At 43.4% G+C, this 16,690-nt stretch overlaps 2 protein-coding genes across 4 annotated transcripts in view; both read right to left on the reverse strand.

Moving 5' to 3' along the window:
* Window positions 1-4,238: 4,238 nt before the first annotated feature.
* On the reverse strand, window positions 4,239-4,976 carry LOC138965598 (uncharacterized). The gene has a single exon (XM_070337780.1). It carries the CDS (start codon window positions 4,974-4,976, stop codon window positions 4,239-4,241), a length of 738 nt encoding a protein of 245 aa, XP_070193881.1.
* Window positions 4,977-8,767: 3,791 nt separating this feature from the next.
* The window catches only part of LOC138964843 (uncharacterized), a 33,843-nt gene continuing 25,920 nt past the window's right edge, over window positions 8,768-16,690 (reverse strand). For all 3 annotated transcript variants that reach the window (XM_070336892.1, XM_070336893.1, XM_070336890.1), the window contains exons 5-7: window positions 13,003-13,476; window positions 12,415-12,591; window positions 8,768-10,129 (exon numbers count right to left, since the gene is read on the reverse strand). In XM_070336892.1, coding sequence (XP_070192993.1) covers window positions 9,750-10,129; window positions 12,415-12,591; window positions 13,003-13,476 — 1,031 coding nt within the window. In that variant the 3' untranslated portion in view covers window positions 8,768-9,749. The remainder of the gene's footprint in view (window positions 10,130-12,414; window positions 12,592-13,002; window positions 13,477-16,690) is intronic.

Genomic DNA, 16,690 nt, shown 5'->3' on the forward strand with positions numbered 1-16,690 from the left:
TCACAGTGCACACACACAGGGCCGGACCAAATCAGTTGTAAGTGGGGGGTTCCTCCTTTTTTTGGGGGGAAAATCAGCGAAGTGGCGAAGCCACAAGCGCGCGCCTGCAAAGCAGGCGCGCGAACTCGGGGGGTCCGGGGGCATGCTCCCCCGGAAAATTTTTGAAAAACGGTTAAAATATGTGCAATCTGGTGCATTCTGGGCCTTGTTTTGAGGGTTAAGAGCAGCATTGTTTTGGTGCTAAAACTAGTAAAAAAACCCAACAACACTCAAAGCAAGGTACATGCTTTTTCCAGGGGTGGGGTTCCGGAACCCCTGGAACCCCCCCCTGGGTCCGGCCCTGCACACACACAGTGCACACACACACTGTGACACAGTACACACACACACACACACACAGTGCACACACACACTGTCGGTGACACAGTACACACACACACTGTGACACAGTACACACACAGTGACACAGTGCCGGCACACACACACACTGTGACACAGTACACACACACTGTGACACAGTACACACCCACACACCAGGGGCGGATCACAACATTTTTAAGGGGGGGTTCCAAATTTCTTTTCGAGACAGATCGGCAAGGCAAAGCGCCTAAACCTCCAAGGGGGATCCAGGGGGCATGACCTCCCCCCCCCCCCCCCGAAAAATGATCCTGTAATCCATGTCAGAGTTCGGTGGGTAAAAGAAACACGAAAATACCCAGCACGCTTCCTCCGAAAAACGGCGTATGGCTGCCTAAATGGCGGGGTAAAAAACGGTCATACACGTAAAATTCCACTCGTGCAAAAAACACACGAGTGTACGGAAACTAGGTTTTGTTGTCCATCCAACCAAATCAGTCTTTCAGCCTACTACAGTTATCCAGTATCTGGGAGTCTTGATTGACTCGGTCTCTACGACTGTTGTTTTGACTCCAGAAAGAAAGCCAGTTTCCCTGCGGTGAAATATGGGGCCCTTCATTACAGACAGCTTGAAAAAGATAAAACTGCCGCACTGAAAGATAGTAAGGGGAATTTTGACAGTCAAATGGTTTTGTCCTCTGCAAGTATCAGAGAGCTGGCTTGGTGGGTGGATAATGTTCACACCGCATACAATGATATTGGTTGCAGAGACCCAGAGTTGGTCATATTTTCGGATGCAAGCAATCAAGGTTGGGGTTGTGTATGTGATGGCATTTCAGCTGGTGGCTCTTGGCTGCAAGTGGAAAAGACCTTTCACATTAACTACCAAGAACTTAATGCTGTTTTCTTTGCTTTAAAGGCATTTTGGAAAAAAGCAGAAGGTAAACATGTGAGGATAATGTCAGACAACACTACTGCAGTGGCGTGCATCAACCATATGGGTACCTCTCGATCGGATTCTTGTAATGAACTCACTTTTCAGATCTGGTCCTGGTGCGGCATTGAAAATGACATTTATTTCAGCAGCACACATACCTGGCAAAGAAAACACAGAGGCTGACAGAGAGTCCAGGAAAATCTATTCGGATGCAGAATGGAAATTGAATAGTGGACTTGTTTGCTACCAGGCTAAACACTCAGATGAGACGATTATGTCTTTCAGACCAGAGCCTGAAGCAGAAGTGATTGACGCTTTCAGTGTGTCGTGGGCAGATCTTGATTTTTATGCTTTTCCTCCATTCAGTATCATCGCTCGAGTTGTTCAGAAAGTACAGAGGGTGACCAGGCCTCGGGCGTGATTGTGGTTCCGGACTGGCCAACACAACCCTGGTACCCTGTGGTGCTGCGACTGCTTGCTGTGGAACCTGTTCTACTGCCCTGTCGGAAGAAGCTGTTGGAACTCCCAGGAAAACCAGACGAGGCCTTCACCGTCTTGTTCAACAGAAACGTCTCAATCTGCTAGTCTGCAGGATCTCCGGTCTTAGCTTCAGTCTTCGGGACTAAATAGTGACGCTGCGGATTTAGTCATGCATTCTTGGAGACCAGCAACTCATAAAGTGTATGACACTTACATTAGAAAATGGCAGCGGTTCTTAACTAAGAGAAAGGTGTCTAACCCAACTCATGTACATTTGGCTAATTTTCTTGCAGAATTGTATGAGTACGGTGCCAGTTACAGTACAGTAAACCTAGCACGCAGTGCTGTTTCAGCTTACTTGAATAAGTCCGGAACAGAAGCTTTAGGAAGCCACCCGATGATTTGTCGTTTAGTTAAGGGAGTTTTTGAGAAAAGACCTGCTTTACCAAACTTGTATCAAGACACTTGGGATATTGACGTAGTGTTACGTTTTCTCAGTGGACTGGCCGGATGTAGAGGTGATTTCTTTGAAACAGTTGACTCTGAGACTGGTGATGTTGCTTGCATTGATTTCAGGTCAGAGGGGACAATCAATTCACACTTTGAAAGTAGCTGATGTGAAACTTTTACAAGACAAGTGTGTGTTAGTATTTAGTGCAGTGCTAAAACAAACTAAACCTGGTACACATGTGAAACCCTTGGAGATTCAGGGGTTTGAGAATGGTAGACTGTGTGTTGTTTCTCATCTGAGGCGTTATCTAATTATCACTGAGCCTCTACGGGAAGGGAAGCAACTTTTTGTGTCTTTTCACAAGCCACACAAGGAAGTGTCTCGAGACACAATTTCCAGATGGATAAAGACCTATTGAAACTAGCAGGAGTGGACATTCTGCAGTACTCAGTCCACAGCACAAGGGCAGCCAGTACTTCAGCAGCCCTGTCGAGGGATGTGTCAGTTGAATGTATTATGAAAGCTGTCGGATGGTCTAGACAAAGCACATTCTCAAGGGTTTACCACAAACCTATTGGGGATAACAAAACTTTGAGTCAGTCAGTACTGGACAATTTTTTGAAAAAGAACTAGAACGGTGACAGAGCTATGTAACATTGACTAGGTTTTTCCTGGTATATTAAGGTTTTCAATTTTGGTGACGTTTCCAGTAATGTGCAGTATGGTGTTTCTTGAGTTAGTTAATAAACTGTTGCATTGTTGAACAGTTTGGTCTCTTTTTCTTGCACTCATGACCTATAGCTCTGAAGTCTCACGTGACTGTGAATGACTAATCGCTAGACGATTAATAATTAGTAAATTTAACGAGACTTACCTGGAAGTTGAGGTTAAATTTGAATTATTTAGAGTCTAGGGATGGAATGAGCAGTTACATGCCCACCCATCATCTTGGCTCTAGATGTTTTTATTAACCCACCCAGGTATGATTTGGTTCTCTCTAGGTCATTCGTGTCTAAATACTGAGGAGATTCCTGCGCTTCACATCTCACGTAACTGCTCATTCCATCCCTACACTATAAATAATTCAAATTTAACCTCAACTTCCAGGTAAGTCTCGTTAAATTTACTAATTAGTAACCATACAGAGATTCAGGCTCTAGTATGTGTGCCCACTTTCACACACACACACACGCATGCACACACACACACACACACACGCATGTGACACACAGTAACACACAAACACACACACCTTCTCGCACATGCGTACACACACAACTCTCTCTCGTCCCCTCCCTCTCTCTATCTCTTTTTCCTTTCAGAGGGTTATTTTTAAAGTTTGTAGACTACATTTGAAGCTGATTAGCTAGAGTTCTGAAATTGGCACATATTTGCACCTGCCTCTTGTACGATAACATGCCAAGTATCATGTATGTCGCCATAATAGCCATTAAATTACATATTCTTACTCCGAATCACATATAGCATTGACACAGTCTAAGATGCTAAGGTCTTAAAAGGCTACCCGTCTAACATTTTTAAAGGGAAGCAACCCCATCACCAAAAGGGCTAAAAATAGCCATGGTAATGAGCACATACATACTCTGGGAGTTACCTCCCATTGGTGTGTACCACGTCACTACCCCTATCACCACGTGTCCAAGATCATACAACTTTTTAGCGTTGAGGAGCAGGTTGTTGATTTTTGGCGCTCTCGTGGCTGTATGGTTTGGTGTTTGTTTGACACCCACCGACCACTTACACATCTTACTTGCCTTCTGCTTCGTTAGTTGGTGAGCTCTTTCCTTTTTGGGTCAATTTTATGACATGAATTTTGTTGTAGTTGCTGATTTCTCGTCCGTTTTTGGACTTGTAAATTTTTCAGTAACTTATTGTTTGGCTGCCATTTTCGTTGACAGCATGGCTGACAGTGTATCTGTATCTGTAGGGTACGTCGCTAGCATCCAGATTGCTGGCTTTGGCGCGACGGGTGGGTGTGCGCAGCGACGTCGTTTAGCGGCGGCTGGTGGTCAGCGCCGACTTGAATGCCTCAGTAGAGTCTGAGTGGACAACTATGTTGTCCAGGTGATTCCACTCTATTGTGGATCGTGGGAAAAACGACTGTCTGTATTGTTCGGTGTTGCAGCGTGGTACAACGAAACACCTGTTGTTGTTTTTTAAATAATTGTCTATGGGGTTGCTACCAACGTATTCTGCTGTTTGTCTTCTGGGTCGAATCATGCGGCCAGCACGTTGGGGGGTCAGGAATTTGTCTGGAGGCATTGCCGGCACCAGCCCCTCAACCACCTTGTAGTAAAAAGTCAGGCGGAGGTGTACTCGTCGTTCCTGGAGAGTTGGGAGGTTGTGGCGTGTCAGGAGGCCTGTAACAAAGCCAGGACGTCTTGATCGGTAGTCGTTGGCGATGAAACGTGCTGCAGTGCGCTGTATGCGTTCCATCCTATCGATGTCCTGCGCTTGGTACGGGTCCCAGGCTACGGCTCCGTACTCAAGGAGGGGTCGGACGAGGGCCAGGTAGGCATTTCGTCTGCAGGCTGTCGGGCAGTGGCGGAGGTTTCTGCGTAGGAAACCAAGAGTGCAGTTTGCTTTCTTGGTGATGCTGCTGATGTGGTTTCTCCACTTGAGGTTGTCAGAAAATAGGATGCCTAGGTATGGGTTGGAGGGGACAGTTTTGAGGATGGTGTTGTTGAGGGAGTACATGAAGGTGGAGGGTGGTTTGTGGGAGATGCTCATGACATAGCACTTAATTGGTGGCGTTGAAGCGCATTCCCCATTTCTCTGCCCAGCCTTCTAGACACTTCAGGTTCTCTTGTAGGGTGTGGTGGTCGTTGAAGGTGTTGATCTCTCTGAAAACGAGACAGTCGTCGGCGAACAGCCTAACCTGGGATCTAACTGCCTGCGGGAGATCGTTGATGTGGCTGAGAAAGAGGAGTGGGCCCAACACGGTGCCTTGTGGGACGCCTGAGTCGACGGTAGTGGGCTGGGACGTACTGCCTTCAACGACGATTTGCATGCTGCGTTCCGTGAGGAAGCAGTGAAGCCATGCGTGGAGGGGGCCTGTGATGCCATAGTTGGCCAACTTGAGGAGGAGCCGGTCGTGGGGGACGGTGTCGAATGCTTTGGAAAAGTCTAGTATGGCCATGTCAATTTGTTTGCCTTGATCAAAAGATTGTAGTAGGTCGCTGGTGGTGGTTAGTAGTTGGGTTTCGGTGGAGTAGCCAGATCGAAAGCCGTGGTTCAGGTTTGTAAGGATTTTGTGGGCTTGGAAATGGGACATAATGTGGCGGAAGATGATGTGTTCGAGGAGTTTGCAGGGGACAGAGGTAAGAGAGATTGGGCGATAGTTGGCGCGTTCGTGGCGGTCCCCTTTCTTAAAGGCACACGACACGTTGGCCGACAACCAGTCCTTGGGTAGGCGTCCGCTGTCGACAGAGGTCTGGAAGATCAGTGCAAGCGCTGGGCCGACGCTGTCGGCGAGGGTCTTGAGGACAGTGATAAATGTGGCAAGGCCGATGTAATGGGAGGTAAACCTAATATTACCTTCTTACTTGCCTTCTGCTTAGTTAGTTGGTAAGCTCTTTCCTTTTTGGTCATTAGTTTGACAGGAATGTTGTTGTAGTTGCTGATTTTTCGTCCGTTTTTGGACTTGTAAATTTTTTCAGTAACTTACGTTTTGGCCGCCATTTTTCGTTGGTCAGCATAGCTGACAAGTATTTAATGTGGCTAGGCCTATGTAATGGTGAGGTAAACTTATGTTACCTTCTTACATACCTTCTACTTTGTTAGTTGGTAAGCTCTTTCCTTTTGGTCATTAGTTTGACAGGAATTTCGATGTAGTTACTGACTTTTCGTCCGTTTTGGACTTGTAAATTTTCCAGTAACTTTTTGTCTGGCCCCCTTTTTTGTTGGCCAGCATGGCTGACATTGATCAAGACTTAGGTCATGGATCTACCAGACCGTTTGTAATTGGTGTTGTTTCGGACTACGCATGTAATACCGGTATGTCTGTTACTTATTCTGCCCCATACGAACACTTGTTTGGGGGGCAGTTAAGCATGCTTTTGTCTTCTTTTTCTTCTTGCTTTCCCTCTTTTAAGCATCGGAGCATGGTGCTCTGGTGTCTTTACTGCTTAGCTCTTTATTTCCAGAGTTCCGCAGTTTGGGAGAGAAGAATTGCATTCTACGCCGTTTGCCAGCGTCGTTTTTCCCCGTCCGTTGGTGACGCTCGTTCCTTGGCGTTCTGTGACGTTGCCGTCTGTGACGTTTTCCAGGGATCAGCTTCCTGTTTTTCGTCGTCTACTGCCGTGATCGGCATGGACGGTAAGTTGAACTGGTCCAACAGCCCTCGTGAGGCGACCGGACACTCCCTTTTGGGAGACAGTTCTCTGGGGCACTTTCACAACTTGCATTCTTCTGTTCTGTCTCCCCCGATGTTCTCCTCCGTGTGCTCGGGCGTTTCAGAACAAGGGCGGAAGCCGTTCTCGGCTGCTGCGCTTCCGGTTCACACCGGAAGCATAGGTCCCCACCACACGTTCACTCCGAGGTCGGTGCTGGGGTTGACCGGAGACTGGCCTCCGGGCTTTATGGCTTCCGGCCTCGGTCTACGCAGCCCTAGTTTCCGCATTGTGCGGCTTCGTCGGTTGCATTTCCGGCTTCATTCGGATACACAAAATCTTCTGCTCTGTCTTCCCCGATGTTCTACGCGTTCACGGGCGTTGCAGAGCAAGGGCGGCAGCCGTTTTCGGCCGCTGCGCTTCCGGTTCCCACCGGAAGCATAGGTCCCCCACCACTTGTTCACTCCGTGGTCAGTGCTGGGGTTGACCGGAGACTGGCCTCCGGGCTTTATGGCTTCCGGCCTCAGTCTACGCAATCCTCGTTTCCGCATTTTGCGGCTTCGTCGGTTGCATTTCCGGCTTCATCCGGATACACTGTTCCTCTTCCTGGTCTTTCCGTACGGATGTCAGTGAGTGAGGAACAGCGGCCGGCCTTCGGGCATTCAGGTTCACCTTGGCCGGGGCAGTCCACACTATTTCACTGCTACAGCGGTTATGTTATCTCAGAGGCCAGGCAGCGGAGCAAGCAGGCCATAAATAGCCTACCCTGCGCTGGCGGCGGTGACCTCTTTAGTAAAGCGGGAAAATGCCAGCTTCACAAAGCCCTTGTTCAAGTGTACAGCGTGCTGGGCGAGTGTGAAAAAATATGTGTTTCTTGGTATGAAATGGACTGGTTTGCGTGACTTGAACGTTGGATTACCGTCATCTTGTGTATATTGTTACTCGGATATTCAGGCTTTGTGTATGTGCAAACTAGAGTTCCTGATAGGATTCGGTTTGTTTGATGTTGAAGTAATACTGCTATCGAATCTACCGGCAGGTCGTTCTTTGTTGTATCAAAACGTGCGCATTGTATACCATTTTGTAACCACGCTCAATGTTTATACCAACGACCGACTGTGTTTCTGATGTTGCCGTCAGTAAGTACTTAGTCTAAACTGTGTCATAGAGTGAGAATAAGTTTTTGAGGCTGTTTTTGTGTTTGAGTTTAGAGCAGTTTTGATTCGTTAATCCACGCGCCTAATCAGTGCATGCACCGTTTGGAACAGGCACTCGACTCTAGTGCATTTCATCTGTTCTGTTTTTTGTATTGCTTGTTTTGCGTCCCCCGTTTGAAATTACACCCACTCTATTCCATTACAATGCACGTCATCTTTTTTTTCCTTCAGCATCTCAGAGAAATAACAACCCCAACTGTTGTTGTGTTGTTTTGTTTCGTTTTGTCTGTTCTGTTTTGTTTGCGATAATGAAACAAACGTTAAATTGTCGTCGGATCGACGAGTTTTCTTTCCTGTGGTATATATATACAAGTTTGTGAGAACAATACGAGTGAAAAACTGTGTTGAAAAACTTTCAAATCGACTTGTGTGCTGCTATTGGATTACTGACCAACAGTTGCAGGGTCAGGTAGGCTTTTTGTTTTCTTCACATGCAGCTAACAATTTGCATGAACATGTATTGAAAGACCGTTTTTTCTTTCTTTTATATTACAGGCATTAATTGCACTATTTTGAATTATATAAACGCAAAACAAATTTCACATGCGCACCATACGCATGCCTATAATATGTTTTTAAATACGACATTAATTAGTGTTCTTTTTTTGTGGCACATTTAGGATGTTTTGTTTACTGTGTTGTCTTCTGCCGTCTTACATACTGTGCCGTTCCTGTTTCTTTAAATGCAACATGCACATGTTTTTCAGAGTGTAAAGAGTGGCATAATTATATACTTGAGGAGCAAACACTTTTTCTAATTCTCTCATTTACCCTTTCTTCTGTCTGGAAAATTGTGGCATGTTTTGTTTCATACTATTGACATACATGTATTATCCGCCTATGTGTTGTCGGGGTATAATATCATGTGGCACTTCGCGCGGATTTGGGTGAGCGCGCGCGAGCTACGTTTTTTTTTCTCCTGTGGTATATTATATATACAAGTTTGTGAGACTTGTATAGGAGGGCCGTGAGGTAAGCTTTTTTGTTTTATTCACATGCAGCTAACACTGTAACATGAACAGTTTTCTTTCTTATATGTTACTGACATTATCTACACTATTTTGAATTATATACTTATATAAACGCAAAACAAATTTTACATGCGCACCATCAATGACTTCTACTAGTAGTCCTTGGCATAATATGTATGTAAATATACGACTGTATATACTCTACTGTTTGTATATATTTCGTAAAGTGTTGTATATATGTATTATGTACTTGGGGATTACCTTTGTCTTTATCTTTCATTATTTTGTGTTCTTTTATTGTGGCACATTTAGGATGTTTTGTTTACTGCGTTGTTTCAAGGTGTTTCATTAAATGCAGCATGCACATTTTTTTTCAGAGTGCAAAGAGTCGCATAATTATATACTTGGGGGGGGGGGGGGGAACACACTTTTTCTAATTCTCTCATGTATCCTTTCTTCTGTCTTGTGAATTGTGGCATGCATTGCAATAAATACAACTAAACACACTACAAACATCAGTTCCGGAATAGGCAATATCTCTGTGGCCACCACACAGAACGACTGCTATAGATCTCTCTGCTCGACTGCTATCTCTCTGCTCGCGGCATCCAGGTTATCAACACAGCATAACAGAGAGCTGGGGCCACGCACGCTAGCGCTGCAGACAAAGAAGAGTGCAGGTCTGGCCCTATATATATTTCAGGCGCCAGTGTGGGCGGAAGGGGTTGGAGGAAGGAAAGGGTAAATCGGCAGGAGGAGAGTGGTACTGCCGGTTATTTTTAGCTGGTGGCAGCCTGGCAGAGAGTACCTCACACGGAACACAGTGAGTCGTCACTTCACCATACGATGCCCATACACATGCAACAATCAGATGTTCAAACTTAACGGTTCACAAATTCTTGATGGTCCTGATGCACGAGACCTGAGGAGACTAGCTTTACAGTGGAGCCCTCTCCAGGTGAAGACTAACACACAGGCAACAAATCAGTTGTTGGAAGGGTAGAGATCATTATATGCTGGAGGCGCAGCAGGAGGTACAGAAGGGGATGGGGAAAAGGGGGGAGGGGGAAGCTCCGTGCTGGCAGCGTAGGGAGGCCTGGGGGACGCGTGGGGCTGGGAACCTCCGGAGGTCACATCTGTGTACGAAGGTGGTGGGGCAGCCGCCGCAATTCTGTCCAATTCCAGCCTGCCTGCCTCTGTTGCATTCCCGTTGGGCACCCAGATGGGATAGGAGGTGTAAGACTGTGCGTTGTTGCCAGGCCCCATGAGCGGCTGCATTGCAATGCTTTGTGGGGCCGGAGCAGATGACCCAGGCATGTGCTCTGGGGTCCGCAACACAGAGGCAGCGTAGGGTGCACCAGGGACTGCAACAGCATAACGTCATGATCATAAACAAATACAAGTTTTTAGCTGAAGTCAGGCATAATACAGTGAAAAATACAACAAAATCATTTTTGAATCTCTTATTGAAATTTCAATTTTTAAATACAACTTAAACAAATTAACCTTTGCCGGATGCCGCTTTTGACTACACACGCCCGACGATGCGGGTTTGTCTGAACCCATACATTTGAAAGAGGGTTTTTACCGTTTTTTGAAAGAGGGTTTTTACCGTTTATTTCTCTAACGACGGGGTGGGTTCAGGGAAACCCACAGCGCCACTTCAGTGGGTGCATCGAGTTTCTCCCTTCACCGACTTCTTGCAGGGGGGAGGGGGAGGGAGAGACTGAGAGAGACTGAGAGACTAAGAAAGAGAGAGAGAGACTAAGAAAGAGAGAGAGAGAGAGACTAAGAAAGAGAGAGAGAGAGACTAAGAAAGAGAGAGAGAGAGACTAAGAAAGAGAGAGACTAAGAAAGAGAGAGAGAAAGAGAGAGAGAGAGACTAAGAAAGAGAGAGAGAGAGAGACTAAGAAAGAGAGAGAGACTAAGAAAGAGAGAGAGAGAGAGACTAAGAAAGAGAGAGAGAGAGAGACTAAGAAAGAGAGAGAAAGAGACTAAGAAAGAGAGAGAGACTAAGAAAGAGAGAGAGACTAAGAAAGAGAGAGAGACTAAGAAAGAGAGAGAGAGACTAAGAAAGAGAGAGAGAGACAAAGAAAGAGAGAGAGAGAGACTAAGAAAGAGAGAAAGAGAGAGACTATGAAAGAGAGAGAGACTAAGAAAGAGAGAGAGAGAGAGACTAAGAAAGAGAGAGACTAAGAAAGAGAGAGAGAGAGACTAAGAAAGAGAGAGAGAGAGACTAAGAAAGACAGAGAGAGAGACTAAGAAAGAGAGAGAGAGAGAGAGAGACTAAGAAAAAGAGAGAGAGACTAAGAAAGAGAGAGAGAGAGACGGGTAAGAAAGAGAGAGACAGAGAGACTAAGAAAGAGAGAGAAAGACTAAGAAAGAGAGAGAGAGAGAGACTTAGAAAGAGAGAGAGAGAGTCTAAGAAAGAGAGAGAGAGAGACTAAGAAAGAGAGAGAGAGACTAAGAAAGAGAAAGAGAGAGACTAAGAAAGAGAGAGAGAGACTAAGAAAGAGAGAAAGAGAGAGACTAAGAAAGAGAGAGAGAGACTAAGAAAGAAAGAGAGAGAGAGAGACTAAGAAAGAGAGAGAGAGAGACTAAGAAAGAGAGAGAGAGAGAGAGACTAAGAAAGAGAGACAGAGAGAGAGACAGAGAGAGAAACTAAGAGAGAGAGACAGAGGTCATATGTAAAATTTAATAAACATATGTTAAAATAGTTTTTATCAGATCGCTCTACACAAACACATTGGAACATTATAAAGTACCTATATGTGTATATTTTCTTTTATTTTGAGCCCATTTTTAGATGAAATAATGACATATCTACACATTTTTGGATTCAGCGAATAACTGTCCAATGCAATCATTTTTGAATTCCTTGAAATTTCATTTTTAATTAACATTTTGAGAAGTAAATTTTTCATCTTTCAACCTGAAATGCAATCCCATTGTCCAGACTTAGTCAAAGAATGCTTGAGTAAAATGCCAGATATGAAGTGATCAGACATTTATCCGAAAAAGAAAGAAAAAACCAATGTCTGGGGCCGAATGCATCTGAAAGAATTTTTATGCAAAGTTAACTGAAGATCTATTGAGCAGCTTTCTCGGAATCGCTCTACACACACATACAGACAAACACACACACACTTACTGTTACACCACAACCGTCGTCTTGATTCCCAGTCTATGTTAAAACACTAAGTCATTACTTCACTAAATGTAAAAAAGAAAGACACATAAGAAGAAAAGAAAAGATAAAAATAGATTGAGAGTTCAGAAGAAGTGAGAAAAACACATAAACAAGTACAAATTTATAAACAAATGAATCATTGTCAATATTGCTGATAATGCGAAAAACAAGGACACAGTTGACAAAGATCACGGTCTTTAACTGATATAAAAAAAATAACAATCCCACAGGAGAAATGTTGATACAGTGGACCCCTTTAAGACCCCTTATTTAAGACCCCTTATTTAAGACTCCCTCTCTTTCAAGACCCTCTGTTCTCAGACTTTCTGTTCGTAGCCTTTATAAATGTACCCCCATTTTGAGACTCCCTCCTTTTTAACACCAGATTGTCGAAGATTTTTTAGGTCTTAAAACGGGGGTTCCACTGCATCTTACTCACAAAGAAGAAAGCAAACTCACACTGTGCCTGTTGATTCTTTGCCTTTTTGCGGCAAATGCTACAGAGGCAAGAGCAGACACCAATCAGAAACGCAACAGCAGCCAAGGTTTTGAAGAAGAGGTTGCCGTTGAAGTCAAATGCTTCCGACTCCGTTTCAGTGTCATCAAACACGTCCGGGGAGGAATAGTCCCCTGGTTCTAAATTCAAAAGGAAATAAATAATGTCCAGACAAAATTCTTTCTTTCTTTCTTTCTTTATTTGGTGTTTAATGTCGTTTTCAACCATTCAAGGTTATATCGCGACGGCCAGACAAAATTACAGGAAAACATATTTAGAGTGTATGGAAATAAGGTAATACTGATGAAGACTTATAATCACACAAACAGAAAATACACGTCAAATATACGTTTCTCTCCGTCTTGCTCTCGCTCTCTATCCCTCCTTTCTCTCACACACCCCCACACGAATATACAGACACATACACATATATGCATGTCAATATGTGCACGTACGTATGTATTACATAGACACACAGAAACATACGAGGCCTTAACGACTTGAAACCTTACAAAACGGCCGAGCGGAACAGACTTTACTCTGCAACTCACCGTAAGTCTCTTGCTTTCTTTCTTCAACCACCATTGTCACCTCCATCTCAAAGAATAAGGCACCATCTTCCTTCTCTTCAGTCTGCGGAATCTTCCCGTCTTGCTCCCTTCTAGCCCCAATGATCAGTTCTCTCAATAAGCTGTGGCGCTGGCAAGTGGCTAGCTTAGCAGCGTTGAAACCCGTTTGGCAGTCAGCAATTGTGGCGCCGTACAAGTCACTTACATCAGTATCAATCAAGGAATGACCCTGTTTCTGGCGAGCTGACAACTGACATGCAGTCTGCTGAAACGTCCACTTGGTGCAAAGTTTGGCATCATTATGCGAATAAACATAAGAGGTATAACTTAGCTTCAGGGTGCAATCTTGTGGTAAAGTCTCGTTAGACACATCATTCCAGATGTAGGACCGGACAGTCACCTGCATGGAACTAGACGTCATACGATACTTGTGTTTACAATTCCCATCCAGATGGTCTGCAAAAGAGAAGCAAAAGGCAATAGCTGTCAGTCTGACCAGGGACCTATATTAGAGGGATAGGAAACTCCTCCGCCTCAAGCGAAATGCGTGCCTACCGCGATGCGCGAGACACGTCAGCTGACCAGTGCCAGAGATCACAGACTTTGCGCATGGGAATTTACCGTCCAGTTTATTTCTCTTCACTGCGTTTTCACTTGAAATTCGACATCTCTTGTTCAAGGTGAGTGTTTATATTTATCAGTAGTCCAAGTTTTTGTTTTCTTTTTGTCATTCAACTCATGAAAACCGACGTAAGTTAGCATCGAAGTTGGCAGTCGGTTACCCCGCCGGTCACGGCTTTGAGAAAAAATGGCGTTTTCATGCACCAACACGCGATGGTTCCATTTTCATGATGAAATCATTCATTGTGGATTTTTTAAAAATCGGCAAAGGGGCAAGCATTCACTAACTTTGTAAATAATAAAACTAATTTTGAAATTTTAACTGATTTACGCTAGTTGTTATTGTTGAAAGTAAAACTGAAAACGGTGTCCCGTGAAATTATTCAACAGGGCCGAAAAGTTTCAAAGTCCGATGTGCAAAAGTTGCATTTTGTGACAAGAAAAATACATAACAAGAAGGGCAAAGCCCATACGACTCACATGCTTTACACATTTTTCCTACCAAAATACATGTGACCTTGACCCAAGGTCAAGGTCATCCAAGGTCATGCAACACAAAGCTGTTAATTCAAGACATAGGAAGTACAATGGTGCTTATTGGCTCTTTCTACCATGAGATATGGTCACTTTTAGTGGTTCACTACCTTATTTTGGTCACATTTCATAAGGGTCAAAGTGACCTTGACCTTGATCATATGTGACCAAATGTGTCTCATGATGAAAGCATAACATGTGCCCCACATAATTTTTAAGTTTGCAACAGTTATCTTCCATAGTTCAGGGTCAAGGTCACTTCAAAATATGTATACAATCCAACTTTGAAGAGGTCCTGTGACCTTGACCTTGAAGCAAGGTAAACCAAACTGGTATCAAAAGATGGGGCTTACTTTGCCCTATATATCTTATATAGGTGAGGTATTGAATCTCAAAAACTTCAGAGAAAATGTGAAAAATAGCTGTTTTTTAGGCAACATTTATAGCCCCTGCGACCTTGACCTTGAAGCAAGGTCAAGATGCTATGTATGTTTTTTGGGGCCTTGTCATCATACACCATCTTGCCAAATTTGGTACTGATAGACTGAATAGTGTCCAAGAAATATCCAACGTTAAAGTTTTCCGGACGTCCGGACAGACGGACGGACGACTCGGGTGAGTACATAGACTCACTTTTGCTTCGCATGTGAGTCAAAAAGAAGCATTTGATTTTAAAGCTGCCCTGTGTGTGTTGTAATTTGTTTATGATACTGTAGTAATGCATGGCGGCAAACTTTTTAAACATGAAGTCCACGATTTATACTAAAAAGTCTCCTCAAGTCTCAGAATTAAAATGTTTTCAGCATTAAAATGTTTTCAGCAATACCCGTTTGACTTGGAATAATAGACCGTGAAAGGTGAATGTTCGCCTAATAGGCTTGAAGTTTGCTGGTCGATGTGAATGCGTTATATATTGTGTGTAAAAATGTCTGTTTGTCTGTCTGTCTGTAAAAAAAATTCCATTTCAAACGGCAGAAATTAATATGTAAAGCGCGGAGAGCACAGTTGTGGTTCGCGCTATATAAGCTCCCCATAATAAAAAAAAATAAAAAAAGGGAAGCCTCCAAAATGCGTCTTTTTTTGCTAATTTCCAAAAGTTTTGCAATCAATATCTTCAACAGAAAAATTCAGAAAATTTAAGAAAAAATGTAATGGTGTTAATGATTATGTTTTTGAAAGCAAGAAGCATCCATGGTTCCTTTCTTTTTCTTACTTTAATTAAATCATTGCATTAAAGTTGGGATATTTGGACATATTTGCAGATGATAACAGAATTTCAGTCCTAGTCTAAGAGCTATTGCTGCATGACTCTACCGACAATCAAAGAGTCAAATAAATCATAAAATATGTCATGTCATATATAAAAAGAAAGGTTTTTTCCTGCACAATTCATCTGTACATGTGTCATATCTGTACTGCTGTTTATCTGACTTTAATTTCATATAATAATGATAATTTAACAGATTTACAGTTACCTTAAAGTCAAAGCGTATACATTTTTTTCAATTTTGTTAGTGGTGAGCTGTTAATTTTATACTTATAATAATAATTATTGTTTGCAAAGAGTGTTGCAACAAGGAATCAGAAACACATTTAATTGGTTATGTAGAGGCATATGTAATATGTTTATGTTGTCATTATTTTAATGATTTTCCAGATGGGGCGGCAGAAAACATGTTGGAATGCCTCGGAAAGGATCGAGATTTAAACATGATGCAGCATGCAGAAAGAATGCTGAAAAAGGAATATGAAGACTGAGGAAGACAAGTTGTTACAGTTTTGTACTCAGATCCAGTAAGTATTTTTCATTATTTAAATTTAAAATAATACACTATATTGTCAGCAGATTTGAATGTAGAAGGGATGACCGAATTTAGGTATGTCAAGTACTCTAGCCTGGATTTATGAAGGGAAATGCAAGAAGGAGGGACTACAGTCGAGACCGGATGTAAGAAAGTCGTCGGGACCCACTTTTTGTCTTTCATACATCCGGTCTTTACTAAATCCGGTTAACCGGATGTATGAAAATATTGTGGATTGACTTTCATACATCCGGCCACGCGTCTGTTACTTGATAAAAGTAGGGTTTTTGACTCACATGCGAAGCAAAAGTGAGTCTATGTACTCACCCGAGTCGTCCGTCCGGACGTCCGTCCGTCCGTCCGGACGTCCGTCCGGAAAACTTTAACGTTGGATATTTCTTGGACACTATTCAGTCTATCAGTACCAAATTTGGCAAGATGGTGTATGATGACAAGGCCCCAAAAAACATACATAGCATCTTGACCTTGCTTCAAGGTCAAGGTCGCAGGGGCCATAAATGTTGCCTAAAAAACAGCTATTTTTCACATTTTTCACATTTTCTCTGAAGTTTTTGAGATTCAATACCTCACCTATATATGATATATAGGGCAAAGTAAGCCCCATCTTTTGATACCAGTTTGGTTTACCTTGCTTCAAGGTCAAGGTCACAGGAGCTCTTCAAAGTTGGATTGTATACATATTTTGAAGTGAC

The sequence above is a fragment of the Littorina saxatilis genome, linkage group LG4 (assembly GCF_037325665.1).
Source record: "Littorina saxatilis isolate snail1 linkage group LG4, US_GU_Lsax_2.0, whole genome shotgun sequence".
Classification (NCBI taxonomy): Eukaryota; Metazoa; Mollusca; class Gastropoda; order Littorinimorpha; family Littorinidae; genus Littorina; species Littorina saxatilis.

Coding starts and splice junctions, on each gene's coding strand:
- LOC138965598 (XM_070337780.1), bottom strand. CDS start 4,976: ATGAGCATCTCCCACAAACCACCCTCCACCTTCATGTACTCCCTCAAC.